At 40.8% G+C, this 19,337-nt stretch overlaps 2 protein-coding genes across 2 annotated transcripts in view; one reads left to right on the forward strand and one right to left on the reverse strand.

Moving 5' to 3' along the window:
* Positions 1 to 418: 418 nt before the first annotated feature.
* Positions 419 to 19,337, reverse strand: part of si:ch211-153b23.4 (uncharacterized protein LOC335392 homolog) — a gene marked incomplete at its 5' end in the record, with an annotated part of 147,739 nt that continues 128,820 nt past the window's right edge. The window contains 8 exons of the mRNA XM_057849663.1: positions 419 to 655; positions 731 to 853; positions 926 to 1,015; positions 1,169 to 1,281; positions 4,149 to 4,297; positions 4,853 to 4,952; positions 6,923 to 8,599; positions 8,677 to 8,790. Coding sequence (XP_057705646.1) covers positions 530 to 655; positions 731 to 853; positions 926 to 1,015; positions 1,169 to 1,281; positions 4,149 to 4,297; positions 4,853 to 4,952; positions 6,923 to 8,599; positions 8,677 to 8,790 — 2,492 coding nt within the window. The remainder of the gene's footprint in view (positions 656 to 730; positions 854 to 925; positions 1,016 to 1,168; positions 1,282 to 4,148; positions 4,298 to 4,852; positions 4,953 to 6,922; positions 8,600 to 8,676; positions 8,791 to 19,337) is intronic.
* Positions 10,934 to 17,374, forward strand: si:ch211-153b23.5 (uncharacterized protein LOC321177 homolog). The gene is made up of 5 exons (XM_057849461.1): positions 10,934 to 10,976; positions 11,541 to 11,655; positions 13,342 to 13,513; positions 16,306 to 16,507; positions 16,577 to 17,374. The coding sequence occupies exons 2-5, from the start codon at positions 11,548 to 11,550 to the stop codon at positions 16,767 to 16,769; spliced, it is 675 nt and encodes a 224-aa protein (XP_057705444.1). The 5' UTR covers positions 10,934 to 10,976; positions 11,541 to 11,547; the 3' UTR covers positions 16,770 to 17,374.

The following is a 19,337-nucleotide window of genomic DNA, read 5'->3' on the forward strand; positions in this document are numbered from 1 at the left end:
CGCCTCGGGTTGACAGGTATGAGTATCGCTTCCACATGGGCAGGTGCTCAGAATAGCAATAGTTCATTTCACGTAATGCTGGTTATTATTCTTTGCAACATTCATTTTGTAAGGAGATATAATTAGAATATGTAATTTTGCAAAACAACACAAAAAAACAGGACTTTAGAAAAGAAAGCAATGTAAATTCATGATGACTATGCATTGTGAAATTTGCTGCTGCCATCTGGCTGTGGGAAATCTAAAGCATGCTATTACCTGGAACCAAAAGACTGGCCATGTCCGTATATAGTATTTGGAAAACCCCGAAAATCAGGACACGCACAAGGTCACTCTGTATTTAATGTATAAACTTAAAAATTAAGCATCTCATAGATACATGCCCAAGTTTATTGATGTCATCATAGGTAACCCACATGATAAAACGTTTAAACTATGACACTTAGGCTGACAATGGTATTGTGGATGTGGCATAAAATATGCCATTTCCACAGACTGTTCAGGTGAGACTGTGCTTGATGTTGACTTTTTAAAGTCTGCCGCTTTCCTCTGGTGAAGGAAGCTCCATCTCTGTTTCCGGTTGATCGGTTTCAAAAACTGGATTGGTCTGTCCCTGCCTGTGCTGCCTCTGAACCTTCGCATAAATTTGAAGAACCTGCAGGCAAAAAATTAGTGCGAGTTGTGCTAACATGGCAGAGAGAGGAATACCAAGAGTCGATGTAGAAATTACCTTATCTTTAGATATCAGACCCTCCCTGAAGAAACCAATTTGTCCCTTTTCAATTTTCGTGCAGTCCACCACAGTGGACGCAATATTCTCTGGTGATGGTCCATCACATAAAACTCCGTCTACCTAACAGTTTCAAACTTAAAAATTAGTAACAACAGACAAGTTAACGCAAGCAATCCATTACAGTATAACCACCTTGTCTCCCAGTTTGGCATACACTTGATTGTGGTGGGTCGTGTCTGCTTCTCCTGTGGGGTTGGCTGAGGTCACAGCAACAGGACCCACCTGAAATTTGGCCCAAGTTAAGTACAATCCAAGCCAATAGACGAGAAAAACTACTTTACTGTATGTGCCCGTCAATGCCTTATCAATCAATTCTCTAGGTTTTTGGTAGATATATAGTATGTCCATGCAAGGGCAGTGTGTCGTTGCCCTTACTAGATCAATGAGGTGGGTGGCCACAGAACAGTCTGGATTCCTGATAGCGATACTTTGGGGAGTTCCGATGTGTTTGGCAGCATCTCCTAAACCAAAAGCATCCATCCATGGGCCTGTGTGAGCGAGAACACAAGGCAACAATTTTAATAATAGGTTCCAAACGAAACAAATGTAAACATACAGGACAGGAAGGGATTATGGGGGGACAGAAGAAAAGAAATACAAGAGAAGAAAGAAAAGAAACACATACACAAACAACAACAAGAAATACATTGAACATCTAAACTAGTTACTAATATGCTGGTGCTATCGTCAGCGAGATGTATTTCCGGTTTACACCATGTGGGGGCCTATTGGCCAGTGAAAGAGGAGAATGGGGGTGGGGGTGTCTATAAGACTATAAGCTAAGTGATTGAAAGGGGTAGAGTGTACACAAATCAGTTCTGTGATCTAGAACCCAGTAATCGTGTGAATCTCTTATGAGTGTAAGCCCGTTGGCGACCAACCCTACGCCGCCGCATCGCCAATCCCGGCACCGGAACCCCCAACCCGAGCATGCCCTACCACATCCAGCAGCACGCAAGCCCCACCATCTCAATAAAAAAAGAAAAAAAAAAAAAGATAATAGTAACAGAAATTTACAAAGTCATAAACAAAACAGAGCTGAGGATCAAGGTGTGTAGGTTAAATTGAGTATATGTGTTTTGAGTCTATATTTGAAAAGTGAGAAAGAAGTTCTATTGTACTGTATTGCAAATATGGGAGCAGAAGAAGAGCGTGCTGACTAGGATGACACCCAGACTCTCAACTCATTTGCTCCCAACAACGTATAAATACGTTCTATTTTTAATTGTTTCAGTTTCCCAAAAACGTATTTATACATCTTTTTAATGTTTTTTTTCACGAGAGAAATCTCTAGGTTCTGATGCAACTTTGCTCCAAAGCACAAAGCTGAAAATCCATTTTAAAGCAATAAAACTGGCCACTGGAGGGCAGTAGCACATTTGGTATGACCCACAACCCGATTCAACGGAACGAACGGCCGGGCCGGTCGGCCGGTGCACCGGCGGAAGACCACTGAATGGACGAACAGGACGCCAGACGCGGGAAGTCCAAGCAGGATGATCGGGAGGACATCCGGGACGCCAGGCAACGAAAGACCAAGTGCGATGACCAGGAGGACGTCCAGGATGTCAGGCGGCTGATGACCGAGCAGAACAACCGGGGGGACGCCCGGGATGCCAGGCACTGGACGACTGAGCAGAACGACCGGGACCAACAGTGCAGCGGACGATGCTGTTGAGTCCGTGCTGCTCGCCGAGCAGAGCCCGCGCCGCCGTGCTCGGCCGCTAGCATCCCCTGCACCCTCCAGTGTCCCCAGCTGGAAACACACACGGCCAAACCAGTTTCCCCCCCAGGAACACAACATGCCCCACACAAGTTCCCCAGGTGAACTCCGCCACGAGGCAGTGGTCACCACAAAAGAAAGACTAAAAAAAATCCATCTTGATGAGACACTACAGGCGGTGACGAGGGAAAAGCCCCATCCGCCGAGAAAGCCACGGCGGCCACAACAGAACCATCTCCCAGCCCAACAGCCCAGCCATGTGCAAATACAGTAAATTGTTACTTTGCTATCAAAAGCTCTATTTCTCTTGTTGGTTATGTTGTTTTGTAAAAGGAAAACATTATTCAGACGTTTGGGATGTCACATAAGCAAAAAATAGCTGTGTTAAAGTCAAAGTTATGTTTGAAATGTATGCTTTTACAAAAAGCTCAATCTCTCTGTTTTTTCATCAGAAACTGGAAAATTGCTCAAACTGAGCTATTTTCTAATAATGATTTCTAAAGAACGCAAAAAGATATGAACTAACTTTTCCTGCTGAAAGAAGAGAGTCTAATCTTTCTTTTGGTGGGTTTCATGTTAATATAGCAATAGAACAGAATTTTCTGTTGGCCTTGCAAAATCAGTCAAAATCCAGTAAAACGGCCGGGAGCGAAGGGGGTTGCACTGGTGAAAATGGCTGGAAGTGAATGAGTTAATCTTAATAGGATATTAGGGCTGCAGCTATCGATTATTTTAGTAGTCCATTGATCGATGAACTAGTCAATTCGAATAATTGAGTAATCTGATAAGGAACACACAAAAAAAAAAAAAAAAAAAACCTCAGCTGAGCTTCAAACAGTATAAAACATAATTAAATGAGGATCTAAGTACAGCAAAAGAACAATTGGCTAACTTACATAGCAAAATTCCACTAGCTTAAATGCTAAAAAATGGTAACTTTTTTTTTTTTTTTTTTTTTTTTTAACAATGCTCTTAACAAATAGTTCAAACACATATTCCCACAGAAAATGGCTAAATATAGCTTTAAACTAAATTACAAATGGATTAAAAAAAACATTAGCTCAAACAAAAAATTAGCTTATGTTGGTCTTAACAGGGAATTGAGTTATGTCATATTCACTTTCGCCAGTAGAGGGCAGTGTGTCCACCCAAATCAATAAAACGAAATGCAAACACTTTCAAAACAAACCGTTACAACGCCACTTTAATTAAACAAATACTCGAAGCAGCAACATTTATTTAGAATCTTTTTTCTAATCGAATTACTCGAGTTAATCGATTAATCGTTGCAGCACTACATGATATGATGTAAATGGTGTAAAAAGTTATTTATACACTTCAGTTCAAGTATCATTCAACCATCAATTTGGTATGCTGTACCACTCTTTGACACACACATCAAAAACAATGTTCCTTGATTATTTGAGAATTGGCAATTCCCACATGCACAGTTACAGCGCACCACGACGCTTCCACTCGGCAGGCAAGGACGGTAACCACTGCGCCAATAAAGCTCGAGCCAACGGCGCAGCCGTTAGCGTCCTTACATGAAGGAATCGGAAGGGAGGTTTCCACGCTCCACAATGGACCTGCGTGTACCCGTTACAGTTGTACAGTTTATAATATACACACCTCTAGGTATAACCATGCTGATGGATGACGGCCATGCGGCCTCCATGAAATCCAGCAGCAGGGGGCTTAGCAGGTGTCGGACCGAGTCAAGCTGCTTGATGGAGGACAGCCAAATGGACATGGGTCGGTCCTGTGCCTGTTTCTTCACCCTACAGTAAAGCCCAGCTGTTACAGAACAACCAATACAATGCATGACCTCAATTTATGAAAGATTTAACTAGAAATAGATTTGAATTATATGACAAGAAATGTCTGCTTACACTTGAAAATTGGAGTTATGTGTGAAAAATGGCCTGTGCATGTGTGTTTATAGTAACATGGAGGGAGGTATGAAGATTATTACATTTTGATCCAATTTTTTTGTTTATTTAAAATAAGGGTAAAAGCACAGCAAAATGCAAGGTTTGAATATGATACATAACTGTGACAATAACTATCACTATAAAATCACTGTCACTGTAAAAATTACAAAGGCTTTGGCCATGCTGTTAAAGCAGTTACTCATTACTTGAGTATTTTTTTCACCAAATATTTTTTTAAACTTGTTTTTGAGTAAATTTTTGGGATGACTACTTTTACTTTGACTTGAGTAATATTATTTTGAAGTAGCGCTATTCTTACTTGAGATAAATTGTTGGCTACTCTACCCACCTCTGTCCATTCTCTATAAAGTTCTGGTTATCTCCGAGTGAGGACAAACTCACTTGTATGCTTTGACAACTGCATCAGGCCTGTTGCAAGCTGCCACCAGCACATACACGGTGTCAGTGGGCATGCCGCATATTCCACCGTTCTTCATGATGTCTGTAGAGGAGATGTAGGAGATTTGCATTGTGAAGTTGGTTATATTCACCTGACTATCAGTAATTTTATATTTGTCTTCTCTGGGGGACATTTGTACACCTGAATTTCTCCAACCTACCGCATAGAACTGTATTAAATATTTTCTTTCCTACAGAAACATTTGGGAATTTCATTCATACCAAGTTTGAAGGGGGATTTTATACATTTGATCTCCCCAGGAAAGGAAATGGCATCTGTCCGAGCACTTTTTATGGGAAGAGGAAAAGTAAGTGTATAATTTATTCATATTTCAAAACAATATTGAAATCCCATTGACCCTTTTCAGCACTCTCCAATTGTATTAGTTTTTACTCAGGAAAAATAATGCCATGATGTATAAATGAAGCATTTTTAATATCTTATTAGGCATGTGAGATTTTGGATATGCTTGCTTTTGCATTTTATAATATAAATTAGGGCTGTCAAAATTATCGCGTTAACGGGCGGTAATTAAATTTTTTAATCAATCACGTTAAAATATTTGACGCAATTAACTCACATGCCCCGCTCAAACAGATTAAAATGACAGCACAGTGCAATGCCAACTTGTTACTTGTGTTTTTTGGAGTTTTTTCGCCCTCTGCTGGCGCTTAGGTGCGACTGATTTTATGGGCTTAAGCACCCATGTGCAATGTGTGCAACTATTGACATCAACAATGGCGGGCTACTAGTTTATTTTTTGATTGAAAATTTTACAAATTTTATTAAAACGTAAACATTAAGAGGGGTTTTAATTTAACATTTCTATAACTTGTACTAACATTTATCTTTTAAGAAATACAAGTCTTTCTATCCATGGATCACTTTAACAGAATGTTAATAATGTTAATGCTTTCTTGTTGATTTATTGTTGTAATAAACAAATACAGTACTTATGTACCGGATGTTGAATGTATATATCCACCTTGTGTCTTATCTTTCCATTCCAACAATAATTTACAGAAAAATATGGCATATTTTATAGATGGTTTGAATTGCGATTAATTACGATTAATTAATTTTTAAGCTGTAATTAACTCGATTAAAAATTTTAATCGTTTGACAGCCCTAGTTTTAATATAAAATTTCTATAACTTGTACTAACATTTATCTTTTAAGAACTACAAGTCTTTCTATCCATGGATCGCTTTAACAGAATGTTAATAGTGTTAATACCATCTTGTTAATTTATTGTTATAATAAACAAATACAGTACTTATGTACCGTATGTTGAATGTATATATCCACCTTGTGTCTTATCTTTCCATTCCAACAATAATTTACAGAAAAATATGGCATATTTTATAGATGGTTTGAATTGCGATTAATTACGATTAATTAATTTTTAAGCTGTAATTAACTCGATTAAAAATTTTAATCGTTTGACAGCCCTAATATAAATATTTAGTAATATCATATAATATACTTTATAACCTTGCCAAATTAGTGTTCCACCGATGCAGCTTTAAAAAGATGTTATAAGTATCAGAGTGCACTGAGAAACGACATGCTGATGATGTGCAAAATGTACTTTCGACATCTACTTTCCATCCGCTGGTTGCACTACCCAAGACAATAATAGAAATCCAATCGTGTGGTGTCCAATCATCCCTCGCCTGTGAATTTAAATGAGTTCATCACTCGTAGACATCCAATCCATTTGAAGTGGGAGGCTAGCAACAACTCAACGTTCATTCACCCCTGCCACTTCAAATTGATTGGACGTCTAGTGCCACCAATAGCAGACAATGAGTTAAGCAGTGTCTAACAAAGTCATGATAGAAATTACTTTACAGTCAACTTTATTTGATTTTTTTCAAAAACCTGGTATCGTTACAGTATCAGCATCAGCTGATATAACACAGTTGGTTGTTGGAATCAGTACCCCCCCCAAAAAATAGCACTGGGTCAACACTACCCAAAATAAATCAAACTCCATTGTATATTCGTACCTGCAATTTGTTGAACTGATGTCGCTTTTCGAGCTGGCAGATGTGGACAGATAGGTTCACTTCGCACAACCCCGTTCAACTTTATCAAAGGTTTCCCAAGTGGGATCTGAGGGTACTGAAAGGTACTATTGAAACTGTGAGCCACAAAACTATAAAAGCTGACCAGACCAAAGATCAGACTGACTCCTATGTCATAACCATAAGGCAGCACATCAAGCGCGTCCATTAAAAAGCTCATAATAATGAGCTGGAAGGTGAGCGCATAGACAAACCATGCGACGTTTACAAACAAGGCTGCGACCATCACCAAAACGTTAAACATCAAGAATGCAATAATGCCAATCGCCACGTTAAACCCTCTTGCGTTGGCATACAGCCCTCCGTACCGTGTCAAGCCCCACACAGCCCACAATGTGCCGTAGAGGATAAAAACAGTGCTCTCGAAGGTTTTTCCTCGGGAGAAAGTGATTGAGCCGCAGATCAGCTGCAGGACCCCGCCGGCTACCACAACCCAAGGGAGCACCAGCACGGAAAACACCGGTCCCTCTCCAACTGCGGCTGTAATAGCAAACGTAGCCAACACGCTACATGCGTGGCCTAAACCCTCAGCATCTGCATACTTGGAGTACCCCAAGTGTGGTGCATGGAGCTCATTGTTATGAAATCGGAGAGTGAAGCCCTCCCTACTGGTTACTAAGGCTTTAAAGAGGTTCTCCCCTGTAGGAATTGTCTTGGCGGAGACCATGTTGTATGTTGTTATTAAAAGCATGCAGGCAGAGCCAATAAATATAACCGCCTGTACAACTTGACTTCCTTTCTGGAAAAAGCCTAGAGGGTGAGAAGCAATTGCTATACAATAGGCAACAAATAAAAGATGATAGATGGCCTCCAACAAGCTCTTTTGACAGCTGAACATTGTCAGGGTGAAGAAAAGCAGAGAGAAGACGACTGGAAAGGGAACAGGAGAGAGGGGCTCGATGGAGTAGATTGACAGGAGACCACTGTAGCCTTCTGCAAACTTCAGCACTGCAGAGAAGCCGTAAAAAGTAGCAGCAAGTGGATCCAACGCTCGGTAGAAGATGACGCACATTCCGACCTGGAACACGCCTGCCGTCCACAACCAAGGGACATGGCCAGCAGAGAGTCGAGGGACCACGCCTAAGAGAGGACACGCCAACACTGAGGCCGACAGCAAATTCATCACCACGCCCACTGACACGGCGTCACCACACTCGCGCCGGTTCTCCGTTTTGAGCTCGGCTTTTGTCTTGACACTAGTCCATGGAAGTTTCACTCTTCCGTGAGTAATAGTGGCTAACAAATGTCCTAAACCAAAGTAACCGCCCATCAGACAGACAAGAAGATAGTTTGCAGCCATGGCGGTCTGGCCAAAACCTTCCACCGATAGCTTGGTGATTTGATGGACAGAAGCTAAGCTGATGCTAATAGCAATGACAAACAAAAACACTTTTCTGGCCAGTAACGCAACACCAGCGATGACAAACAGGGCTAATGCAAACGCGGCCACGCCAGGGACTAATGAAGACCTAAGGTCTTTGGGCTCAAGCATTCCTTGTCCCGTCAGGATGTACACTAGACTGGTGGCACACCATAGGGCCGAAACTGTCAGACACAGGGAGGAGAACAACTGCCCCCCGGAGAGGATCCGACACACACCTTGAAAAAAAACACATCACAATTTGACTTTGAAAAATATAATCTAAAATTATAATTTTTGAAAGTTTTGAACCAACCTGCATAAGCTACGGTGGCAGAAAAGATGAGGAGCAGAAACCCCAGTGCGGTTTGAGGGATGAAATCATTTTGAGGGGAGCTGCCATAGTCATTTACCAAAAGTAGGAGACAACCTTAAGACAAAAGAATAGAGCATCAAGTTAAATTATGCACAGTTGATTTACAGGTCAGGTGTTCCACAAGGCTCAATCTTAGAGTACCTGCTGGTCTTAAACTATTATGTTAGTCTCTTGGCATCAACGGCACTGAATAAGTTATCAAGACAAACAGTATAAACACACTTAACACACAAAAAAATTGTAGTTAAAAAATGAAGCTCAATGTATTAAAATAATTTCACCTAGTGATGATGAGTAATATGTGATCATACTATATTGTTGGAACCATTTGTCAAAATATTATCACTTATTTTGTAATAAATGTTGGATTCATACTGTTCACATGATAAATTGACAAAGGTCATTAAAAAAAAAAATATTACAGTAGTTTCCTCATGTAAATGCTTAGCTCAAAAGGACAACCAAACATGATTTTAAATTAAGTAATACTAGTCCTTCTCAAAAAATTAGCATATTGTGATAAAGTTAATTATTTTCTTTAATGTACTGATAAACATTAGACTTTCATATAGTTTAGATTCATTACACACAACTGAAGTAGTTCAAGCCTTTTATTGTTTTAATATTGATGATTTTGGCAAAAAAGTCAAGAAAAAAAAAATCCCTATCTCAAAAAAATAATAAAGAACTCTAAAGAGTACTCTAAGGTACTCTAAAGAGGCTACTAACCTAATCATCTGAATCATCGAATTAACTCACAACAACTGCGAAAGATTCCTGAGGCTTTTAAAACCTCCCAGCCTGGTTCATTACTCAAACCGCAATCATGGGCAAGACTGCCGACCTGACTGCTCTCCAGAAGTGCTCACAGTGCCAAAACCACTGGTAAATAGTTTACTGACCATGGCATTACTGTGCTGTGCTCAATTGACCTGCTAACTCTCCTGATCTGAACCCCATAGAGAATCTGTGGAATATTGTGAAGAGGAAGTTGAGAGACTCCAGACCCAACACTGTGAATGAGCACCGCTATCGAAGCGTCCTGGGCTTCCGTAACACCTCAGCAGTGCCACAGGCTGATTGCCTCCATGCCACGCTGCATTGAAGCAGTCATTTCTGCAAAAGGGTTCCCGACCAAGTATTGAGTGCATAGCTGATATAATTAATTGAAGGTTGACTTTTTTGTATTAAAAAACAATTTTTTGTATTGGTCGGATGAAATATGAGAATTTTGTGGATAGGGATTTTTGGGTTTTCTTGACTTTTTTTTGCCAAAATCATCAATATTAAAACAATAAAAGGCTTGAACTACTTCAGTTGTGTGTAATGACTAAAATATATGAAAGTCTAATGTTTATCAGTACTTTACAGAAAATAATGACCATTATCACAATATTGTGCTATTCTTTTTTAGAAGGACTAGTATATAAAATATTTTGGCAAAGACTGTTTTATTTCAAAAGTAATCTTACAAAATGACAATAAAATCATGTCAAATGTTTGATTCCCAATTATCACACGCTAATATAACAAGTTATTTCAAATGTAAACAAGTATATAAAGTATGCTGTATTTCGCAAATGGTTGTGTCTTTGTGAAAAGAGTTCAGAAGAGTGACTTTCAGAGGGCTCTGGTTCAGCGCTTAAATCTGTAATTGAATACAGTATTACTATTGAAATGTATATTTTTTCAATTGCATTTAAAAATATACAAACGAAAAGCTTACCGCCCGAAATGCCCAATATACCAACAGACACATGCAGCTGAGCCATTGTAGAGAGAGTGGAAAGACCTTCCACTCAGCTACACTTTTATACAGACATGTGTAACATCATCATGTAGACGTCACACCTAGAAGTGTCATATTACTTTAAAAAAACACACACACACACACACTAAATAAAATACACAACATCAAACTGAAAACCCAGCAGGTAATAAAGTAGGAAATGAACATGAAGTGTCCGACAACAGAAAATATTTTTTGTCCCATTGAAAATTTTTACACAAATGTCAAAGAGCACAAAGAAATTCCCTACCGTTATACAAAACTCAGGGATGATTCAGCATAAATGAAAATCTGAAGTTGTATAACTTCGCCCCAATGAATGACATGAGGTCATCCTGGTGGGAGGGGACAGGACTGGAGAAGCAAATAAAAGAGACTGTGCACCCTCACAAGTGTCACATCCCTTCCTGAAGAGCTGACTGACTACATACTTTGTGGAGAACTATTCAAGGTGAGACTGTTTTTGTTTACCAAATTAGTCGAAGGGAAGCCATATACTGTAGTTATTTTATTTTATTTATTTTTTTGGGTATATTTTAGCTGTAGTTTGAATTGTGTGTACTGCAGTGTTTCCCAACACTTTTTGAGCTCAAACATTTTTTCTATTGAAAAAATATCAAGACACACTACCAGCTGAAAATCTTATAAATTTAGAACTGTAACACTACAAAGTCATTCTCACGAACAACTTCCAGATCGCGTAGCGTACAAATATGCATGTTAACACATACAAAAAAAAAAGCCTTGACTTTTAATATGGTATTATTACGATTTTTCTCTGGTACCAAACATTACGCTTTTAATCATATGTAATATTTCAAAATATGACTTAATTCTCATCATATCGCAACTTTAATCTTGTAAAATTAAGATTTTTCTCTTGGAATATTACAATGTATTACTTCTTGGCAGATAATTTCCTGTGGCATACCTGACCATCTCTCATGGCACACCAGTATTATGTGTGTATTTATTTATGTATAGGCTATATATGACATCTATCATTGTGTTTTAGCTGTGCAATGGCAAAGCGCGTGGCCGTTCTTCTCTCCGGTTGTGGAGTCTACGATGGCACCGAGATCCATGAGGCATCCGCCGTCCTTGTTCATCTGAGTCGCGCTGGAGCCAAAGTAATATTACACCAATTTTGCCTACTCTCTTACAAAGGTACAGTGGGGCAAATAAGTATTTAGTCAACCACTAATCGTGCAAGTTCTCCCACTTGAAAATATTAGAGAGACCTGTAATTGTCAACATGGGTAAACCTCAATCATGAGAGACAGAATGTCGGGGGGAAAAAAATGGTGGAATCACACACTGTTGCTGGTATTTTGGCCCATTCCTCCATGCAGATCTCCTCTAGAGCAGTGATGTTTTGGGGCTGTCGTTGGGCAACACGGACTTTCAACTCCCTCCACAGATTTTCTGTGGGGTTGAGATCTGGAGACTGGCTAGGCCACTCCAGGACCTTGAAATGCTTATTACGAAGCCACACCTTTGCTGCTCTGGGTGTGTGTTTGGGATCATTGTCATGCTGAAAGACCCAGCCACGTCTCATCTTCAATGCCCTTACTGATGGAAGGAGATTTTGACTCAAAATCTCTCGATACATGGCCCCATACATTCTTTCCTTTACACAGATCAGTCATCCTGGTCCCTTTGCAGAAAAACAGCCCCAAAGCATGATGTTTCCACCCCCATGCTTCACAGTGGGTATGGTGTTCTTCGGATGCAATTCGGTGTTCTTCGGATGCAATTCAGTATTCTTTCTCCTCCAAACACGACAACCTGTGTTTCTACCAAAAAGTTGTATTTTGGTTTCATCTGACCATAACACATTCTCCCAGTCCTCTTCTGGATCATCCAAATGCTCTCTAGCGAACTGCAGACAGGCCTGGACATGTGCTGGCTTCAGCAGGGGGACACGTCTGGCAGTGCAGGATTTGAGTCCCTGGCGGCGCATTGTGTTACTGATAGTAGCCTTTGTTACTGTGGTCCCAGCTCTCTGTAGGTCATTCACTAGGTCCCCCCTGTGTGGTTCTGGGATTTTTGCTCACCGTTCTTGTTATCACTTTGACGCCACGTGGTGAGATCTTGCATGGAGCCCCAGATTGAGGGAGATTTTCAGTGGTCTTGTATGTCTTCCATTTTCTAATAATTGCTCCCACAGTTGATTTCTTTACACCAAGCGTTTTACCTATTGCAGATTCAGTCTTCCCAGCCTGGTGCAGGTCTACAATTTTGTCTCTGGTGTCCTTTGGTCTTTGCCATCGTGGAGTGAAGTGTGACTGACTGTGGTTGTGGACATGTGTGCTTTTTACCGATGATTTAAAACAGGGGCCATTAATACAGATAACGAGTGGAGCCTTGTTAGAAGAAGCTAGACCTCTTTGACAGCCAGAAATCTTGCTTGTTTGTAGGTGACCAAATTCTTATTTTCCACCCTAATTCGGAAATAAATTCTTAAAAAATCAAATAATGTGATTTTCTGTATTTTTTCCCACATTCTGTCTCTCCTGGTTGAGGTTTATCCATGTTGACAATTACAGGCCTTTCTGATCTTTTCAAGTAGGAGAACTTGCACAATTGGTGGTTGACTAAATACTTATTTGCCCCACAGTAGAAAAAGTCCTCACGCTCTGAGATGTGTTTGTAGAAAGAAAGATTAGTAGTAATTGCAATATTAATCAGAGCACTGTGTTTTGGCAAGTGCTGGCACATAAAATGATTCCTTTCTTTGAAAACGTTGTCATTTTGTTTCCCCCTGAGTGTTCTGTGTAACGTCTAACGTTTTCGTTCACAAATCCGTTCCCCAGGCACAAATGTTTGCACCGAACCAGGACCAGATGCACGTTATCGACCATAGTGAGGGAAAGCCTTCGGGCAGCGGAAGAAACGTCCTGCAGGAGAGCGCCAGAATTGCCAGGGGTGACATCACAGATTTGGCCAAGTTGGATGTTTCAGCGTTTGATGCTGTCGTCATACCTGGTGGGATGTATTCACAAATATTTTACACATAGGCCTACTGTACTGCAGTTACCACACAATTCTTGACATACTGTATGTTGTCTGAATAAGAGTGGAAATTAACCCTTTCACACACAAATTATGATCATATACATGCTGTATATACAGTATACACATCCTTACAGGGCACTCATTTAGCTGATTGACTGCCACTGACGGCGCGAGGCATTCATGGCCAGTCCTCCTCTTAAGACTGCGTTTAGACTGCAGGCATATCTGATCCCAATCGGATTCTTCCTCAAATCTGATTTTTAGAGCTGACTGTTCACACTATCTTTAGCAAGTGTCCAGATCTGGTCACTTTGGGCCACATTACTGACATTACTTGCTGTGGCAGTGAAAGTGTCACCCAACCCAGCATAGAGTGACGTCATGGACTTTCAAATCCCATCTGAGCTGTTCAGACTGAGAAGCATCTTGTCCATATCTGATATGAAACTCCCTTTCGCATGTGGTTTCAATCCGTCTCACAAAAATCAGATCTCTGTGCTCTGGGACTGTTCAGACTAAAAAAGAGCAATCCATATTCAATCTGGATTGGCTAAAAATTGGATTTTGGCTGGGCTGTCTGAACAAGGCCTTAGAAATCAAGTTTACAGTGTTACTTGGGTTAGCTTCTGCAGCTGGGGGTCGGAGCGCCAAGGCCCCCGCCTTTGGCTGCCGCCCAACTCCCTACGCACCCGACCCCTTTGGCACATCCCACAGGTGGTGAGCCCATGGGAAGGAGAACCCATGTTGCCTTTTCGGGCTGTGCCCGGCCGGGGCCCATGGGGACAGGCCCGGCCAACAGACGCTTGCCTTCTAGCCCCACCTCCAGGCCTGGCTCCAGAGGGGGGCCCTGGTAACCCACGTCCGGGTAAGGGAAACTTGAGTTCATTTCATTTGTTTGCCATGGGTGACCCTGCCAGGGGCTTAAAGCACCAGACAACATAGCTCCTAGGATCATTGGGACACGCAAACCCCTCCACCACGATAAAGTGATGACTCACGGGATGGGGAGATTGACAAGCGGATCGGTGCAGCGTCTGCAGTGATTTGAACTCTGCACCGGTCCGTTGTGGTGAAGAAGAAGCTGAGCCAAAAGGCGAAGCTCTCGATTTACCGGTCGATCTACGTTCCTACCCTCACCTATGGACACGAGTTGTGGGTCGTGACCGAAAGAACAAGATCCAGGATACAAGCGGCCGAAATGAGTTTCCTCCGCAGGGTGTCCGGGCTCTCCCTTAGAGATAGGGTGAGAAGCCCGGTCATCTGGGAGGGGCTTGGTGTCGAGCCACTACTCCTCCGCGTTGAGAGGAGCCAGTTGAGGTGGCTCGGGCATCTGGTTCGGATGCCCCCTGGACGCCTCCCTGGAGAGGTGTTCCTGGCATGTCCCACCGGCGGGAGGCCCCGGGGTCGACCCAGGACATGCTGGAGAGACTATGTCGCTCGGCTGGCCTGGGAACGCCTTGGAATCCCGCCGGAGGAGCTGGCTGAAGTGGCTGCGGAGAGGGAAGTCTGGGCTTCCCTGCTAAAGCTGCTGCCCCCGTGACCCAACCCCGGATTAAGCGGAAGATAATGGATGGATGGATGGATGGAGTGTTACTTGGGGCCGGAACCAGTATGTATTTCAGTATTTATTCATTTTAATTTTACTATTTTGGTTTATACTAACAGTGTATCAATTTATAAATGTATTTCGTATTATAAAAATACAATAATGGTTAATAATTTAATATATAAGCAGGTCCCTGGGTTACGAACAAGTTCCGTTCCTACGCTCGCTGGCAACGTAACGTGAATTTCCACGTAAATCGGAATTAACCCTTCAAATACCCCTAAATCTCAAAATAAATATCCAATCAGTCCTAAAGTGTTGTGTTTTGTTTAATGATGGAGGATACACTGCCCTCTGGTGGCAGTGTTGGGTCTGGCTGGACTGTCATCTTATACGATTGGGGTGCAGACTCAGACATCTGACATGGATAAAGGATAGCTGTGCTCTGGTTTGGCCCACATAAGGCTGTAAGTTGTTTCAGCTAATATATATTTGTGGATGCATTTGTAATTAAGTTTAGAGCTACAGTTTGTGGAGTTATGTTTGCGCGATTTGGTATCAGAATTGTAAATACGTAAGTATTTAAAGCATTTAAGCTAGCGGACTATTGTTAGGCAAATTAGGCTAATCTACTAAATTTGCATATTGATCAGAATAGACGGACGTTTGAACACCGATTGTTTTATGTCAAGTGTTTACTGTCTGTAAAGCTGAACAACTTCACGTTTAGTGAGGACAGAACACGTTATATTGATAAAGTTAAGTAAAAAATAAGATACTGTGAAGAACAATAAAGTATGTTTATGCGACTACAAAAAAAACAAAAAACGACTAGAGACAAAATGGCGGACAAGACTTCGGCGTCGTACAGTCGAAATCGCAAAACTTGAGTACGTCATAACCTGGGGACTACCTGTATATACTAATAGCCTTATAAGTGTTTTTTTAATGACTAACGTTCATTCGCCCTCCCAGTTAAAATGAATTGGATGTCTGGCGCCGTTTATGGCAGCCAATAAGGTAGAATACATGGTATTGTAGTGGAAACCTGTTGGTTCGTTTATTAAACAGTGATAACTTTTAAAATGATTGATTTCTGACGGGAGCAGTTGGATAATCTATTAGAATACAAAGTATCAAAGTGGTATAATATATAAATATATCGTCACGTCACTAATTAATATGGTACATTTTTCATCCTGGTGTTCATGTTCAGGTGGTTTTGGTGTGGCAAAAAACTTCAGCGATTGGGCAGTGAAAAATAAGGACTTCACCATCAATTCAGAGGTAGAGAAGATCCTCAAAGATTTCCACAATGCTGGAAAGCCAATAGCCATGTGCTGCATTGCTCCAGTCCTTGCTGCCAAATTTTTGCCTGGTTGTGAGCTGACAGTGGGGCAGGACAAGGAGAGTGACATGTAAGCGGGTCTGTTCGTTATCATCGCAACAAACACGGCATCATGCAGATTTTCTCTTGTCCCTTTTAGGTGGCCGTACGCACAGACGGCCGGCGCTTTGAAGGAGATGGGCTGCAAGCACGTGAATAAAGATGTGGAGCAAGCGCACGTTGATGTCAAACACAAACTCATCACCACACCGGCTTTCATGTGCAACGCTCCCATTCACAAGATCTCTGATGGAATCGGCGTCATGATTAGGGAAACACTGAAACTCGCTTAAGTCTTGTACGAATATAATTCCATATGTTCACATAATCGCATATTTGTTCATTTCATATATTGATGCCCATAAATTCATTGTTATTATATTACAGTGTTTAGCTTATTTGCTGGGCATCTGTGACCTATGACTTTTTCTTGTTAAGAAGCATGAAGTAAGATCCTTTCTACCAACCAAAGTCGTAACAGTTTTTTTAGTCATGCTTCATTCTAGTGATTTTTCAGTTTTTCATGCCATGCCTGATTTATAGGCTGGCAGCATCCTGCCGATTTGCAGAAACATAATATAAAGTGTAACATTGTCTGATATCGGGACTGAATCTTTTCAAAGGCACCTACGGGCACTCGAGAACCGAGGTCCAGACCTGTATTTTAATTGTGCTTTTCATAACAAATGTATTTAGCTTAGGTGTTTATCATTTTCTTTATTACACCGGAATTGTGTGTCGTCATCTTTTGTCCATTTAAGAGAATTAAAGAAAAAAAAAAAGGACTTTTTCCTGTTCAAGCTCCAAAATCTCACTGTGTTTGTGTATTGCTTACCTTTGATTTGATTTTCTACCATGTAAACTCACAAAACCCTTGTTCGTTTCATTGTTATTGTCATACATTGGAATTATTTTGAAATTAAAATGCAGAAAATTTGGAAATCACTTAGCGGTGAGTGTTGTCACTAACTTATGTTTAAACTAGGGCTGTCAAAATTATCGCATTAACGGGCGTTAATTAATTTTTTAAATTAATCACGTTAAAATATTTGACGCAATTAACGCAGATGTCCCGCTCAGACAGATTTAAATGACAGTACAGTGAAACGCTCACTTGTGTTTTATGGAGTTTTGCTGCCCTCTGCTGGCGCTTGGGTGCGACTGATTTTATAGGCTTCAGCACCCATTACATTGAGTAAGTAATTATTGACATCAACAATGGCGGGCTACTAGTTTATTTTTTGATTGAAAATTTTACAAATTTTATTAAAACGAAAACATTAAGAGGGGCTTTAATATAAAATTTCTATAACTTGTACTAACATTTTTCTTTTAAGAACTACAAGTCCCTCTATCCTTGGATCGCTTTAACAGAATGTTAATAATGTTAATGCCATCTTGTTGATTTATTGTTATAATAAACAAATACAGTCCTTATGTACCGTATGTTGAATGTATATATACATCTTGTGTCTTATCTTTCCATTCCAACAATAATTTACAGAAAAATATGGCATATTTTATAGATGGTTTGAATTGCGATTAATTGCGATTATTTACGATTAATTAATTTTTCAGCTGTAATTAACTCGATTAAAATTTCTAATCGTTTGACAGCCCTAGTTTAAACATGTTTGTGTCTCAAGTGTGTGGATGAGGTAGAACTAATGTACAGTGCCTTGCAAAAGTATTCGGCCCCCTTGAATCTTGCAACCTTTCGCCACATTTCAGGCTTCAAACATAAAGATATGAAATTTAATTTTTTTGTCAAGAATCAACAACAAGTGGGACACAATCGTGAAGTGGAACAACATTTATTGGATAATTTAAACTTTTTTAACAAATAAAAAACTGAAAAGTGGGGCGTGCAATATTATTCGGCCCCTTTACTTTCAGTGCAGCAAACTCACTCCAGAAGTTCAGTGAGGATCTCTGAATGATCCAATGTTGTCCTAAATGACCGATGATGATAAATAGAATCCACCTGTGTGTAATCAAGTCTCCGTATAAATGCACCTGCTCTGTGATAGTCTCAGGGTTCTGTTTAAAGTGCAGAGAGCATGATGAAAACCAAGGAACACACCAGGCAGGTCCGAGATACTGTTGTGGAGAAGTTTAAAGCCGGATTTGGATACAAAAAGATTTCCCAAGCTTTAAACATCTCAAGGAGCACTGTGCAAGCCATCATATTGAAATGGAAGGAGCATCAGACCACTGCAAATCTACCAAGACCCGGCCGTCCTTCCAAATTTTCTTCTCAAACAAGGAGAAAACTGATCAGAGATGCAGCCAAGAGGCCCATGATCACTCTGGATGAACTGCAGAGATCTACAGATGAGGTGGGAGAGTCTGTCCATAGGACAACAATCAGTCGTACACTGCACAAATCTGGCCTCAATGCAAGAGTGGCAAGAAGAAAGCCATTTCTCAAAGATATCCATAAAAAGTCTCGTTTAAAGTTTGCCACAAGCCACCTGGGAGACACACCAAACATGTGGAAGAAGGTGCTCTGGTCAGATGAAACCAAAATTGAACTTTTTGGCCACAATGCAAAACGATATGTTTGGCGTAAAAGCAACACAGCTCATCACCCTGAACACACCATCCCCACTGTCAAACATGGTGGTGGCAGCATCATGGTTTGGGCCTGCTTTTCTTCAGCAGGGACAGGGAAGATGGTTAAAATTGACGGGAAGATGGATGCAGCCAAATAAAGGAACATTCTGGAAGAAAACCTGTTGGTATCTGCACAAGACCTGAGACTGGGACGGAGATTTATCTTCCAACAGGACAATGATCCAAAACATAAAGCCAAATCTACAATGGAATGGTTCAAAAATAAACGTATCCAGGTGTTAGAA

Source organism: Corythoichthys intestinalis, chromosome 11, assembly GCF_030265065.1.
Source record: "Corythoichthys intestinalis isolate RoL2023-P3 chromosome 11, ASM3026506v1, whole genome shotgun sequence".
Classification (NCBI taxonomy): domain Eukaryota; kingdom Metazoa; phylum Chordata; class Actinopteri; order Syngnathiformes; family Syngnathidae; genus Corythoichthys; species Corythoichthys intestinalis.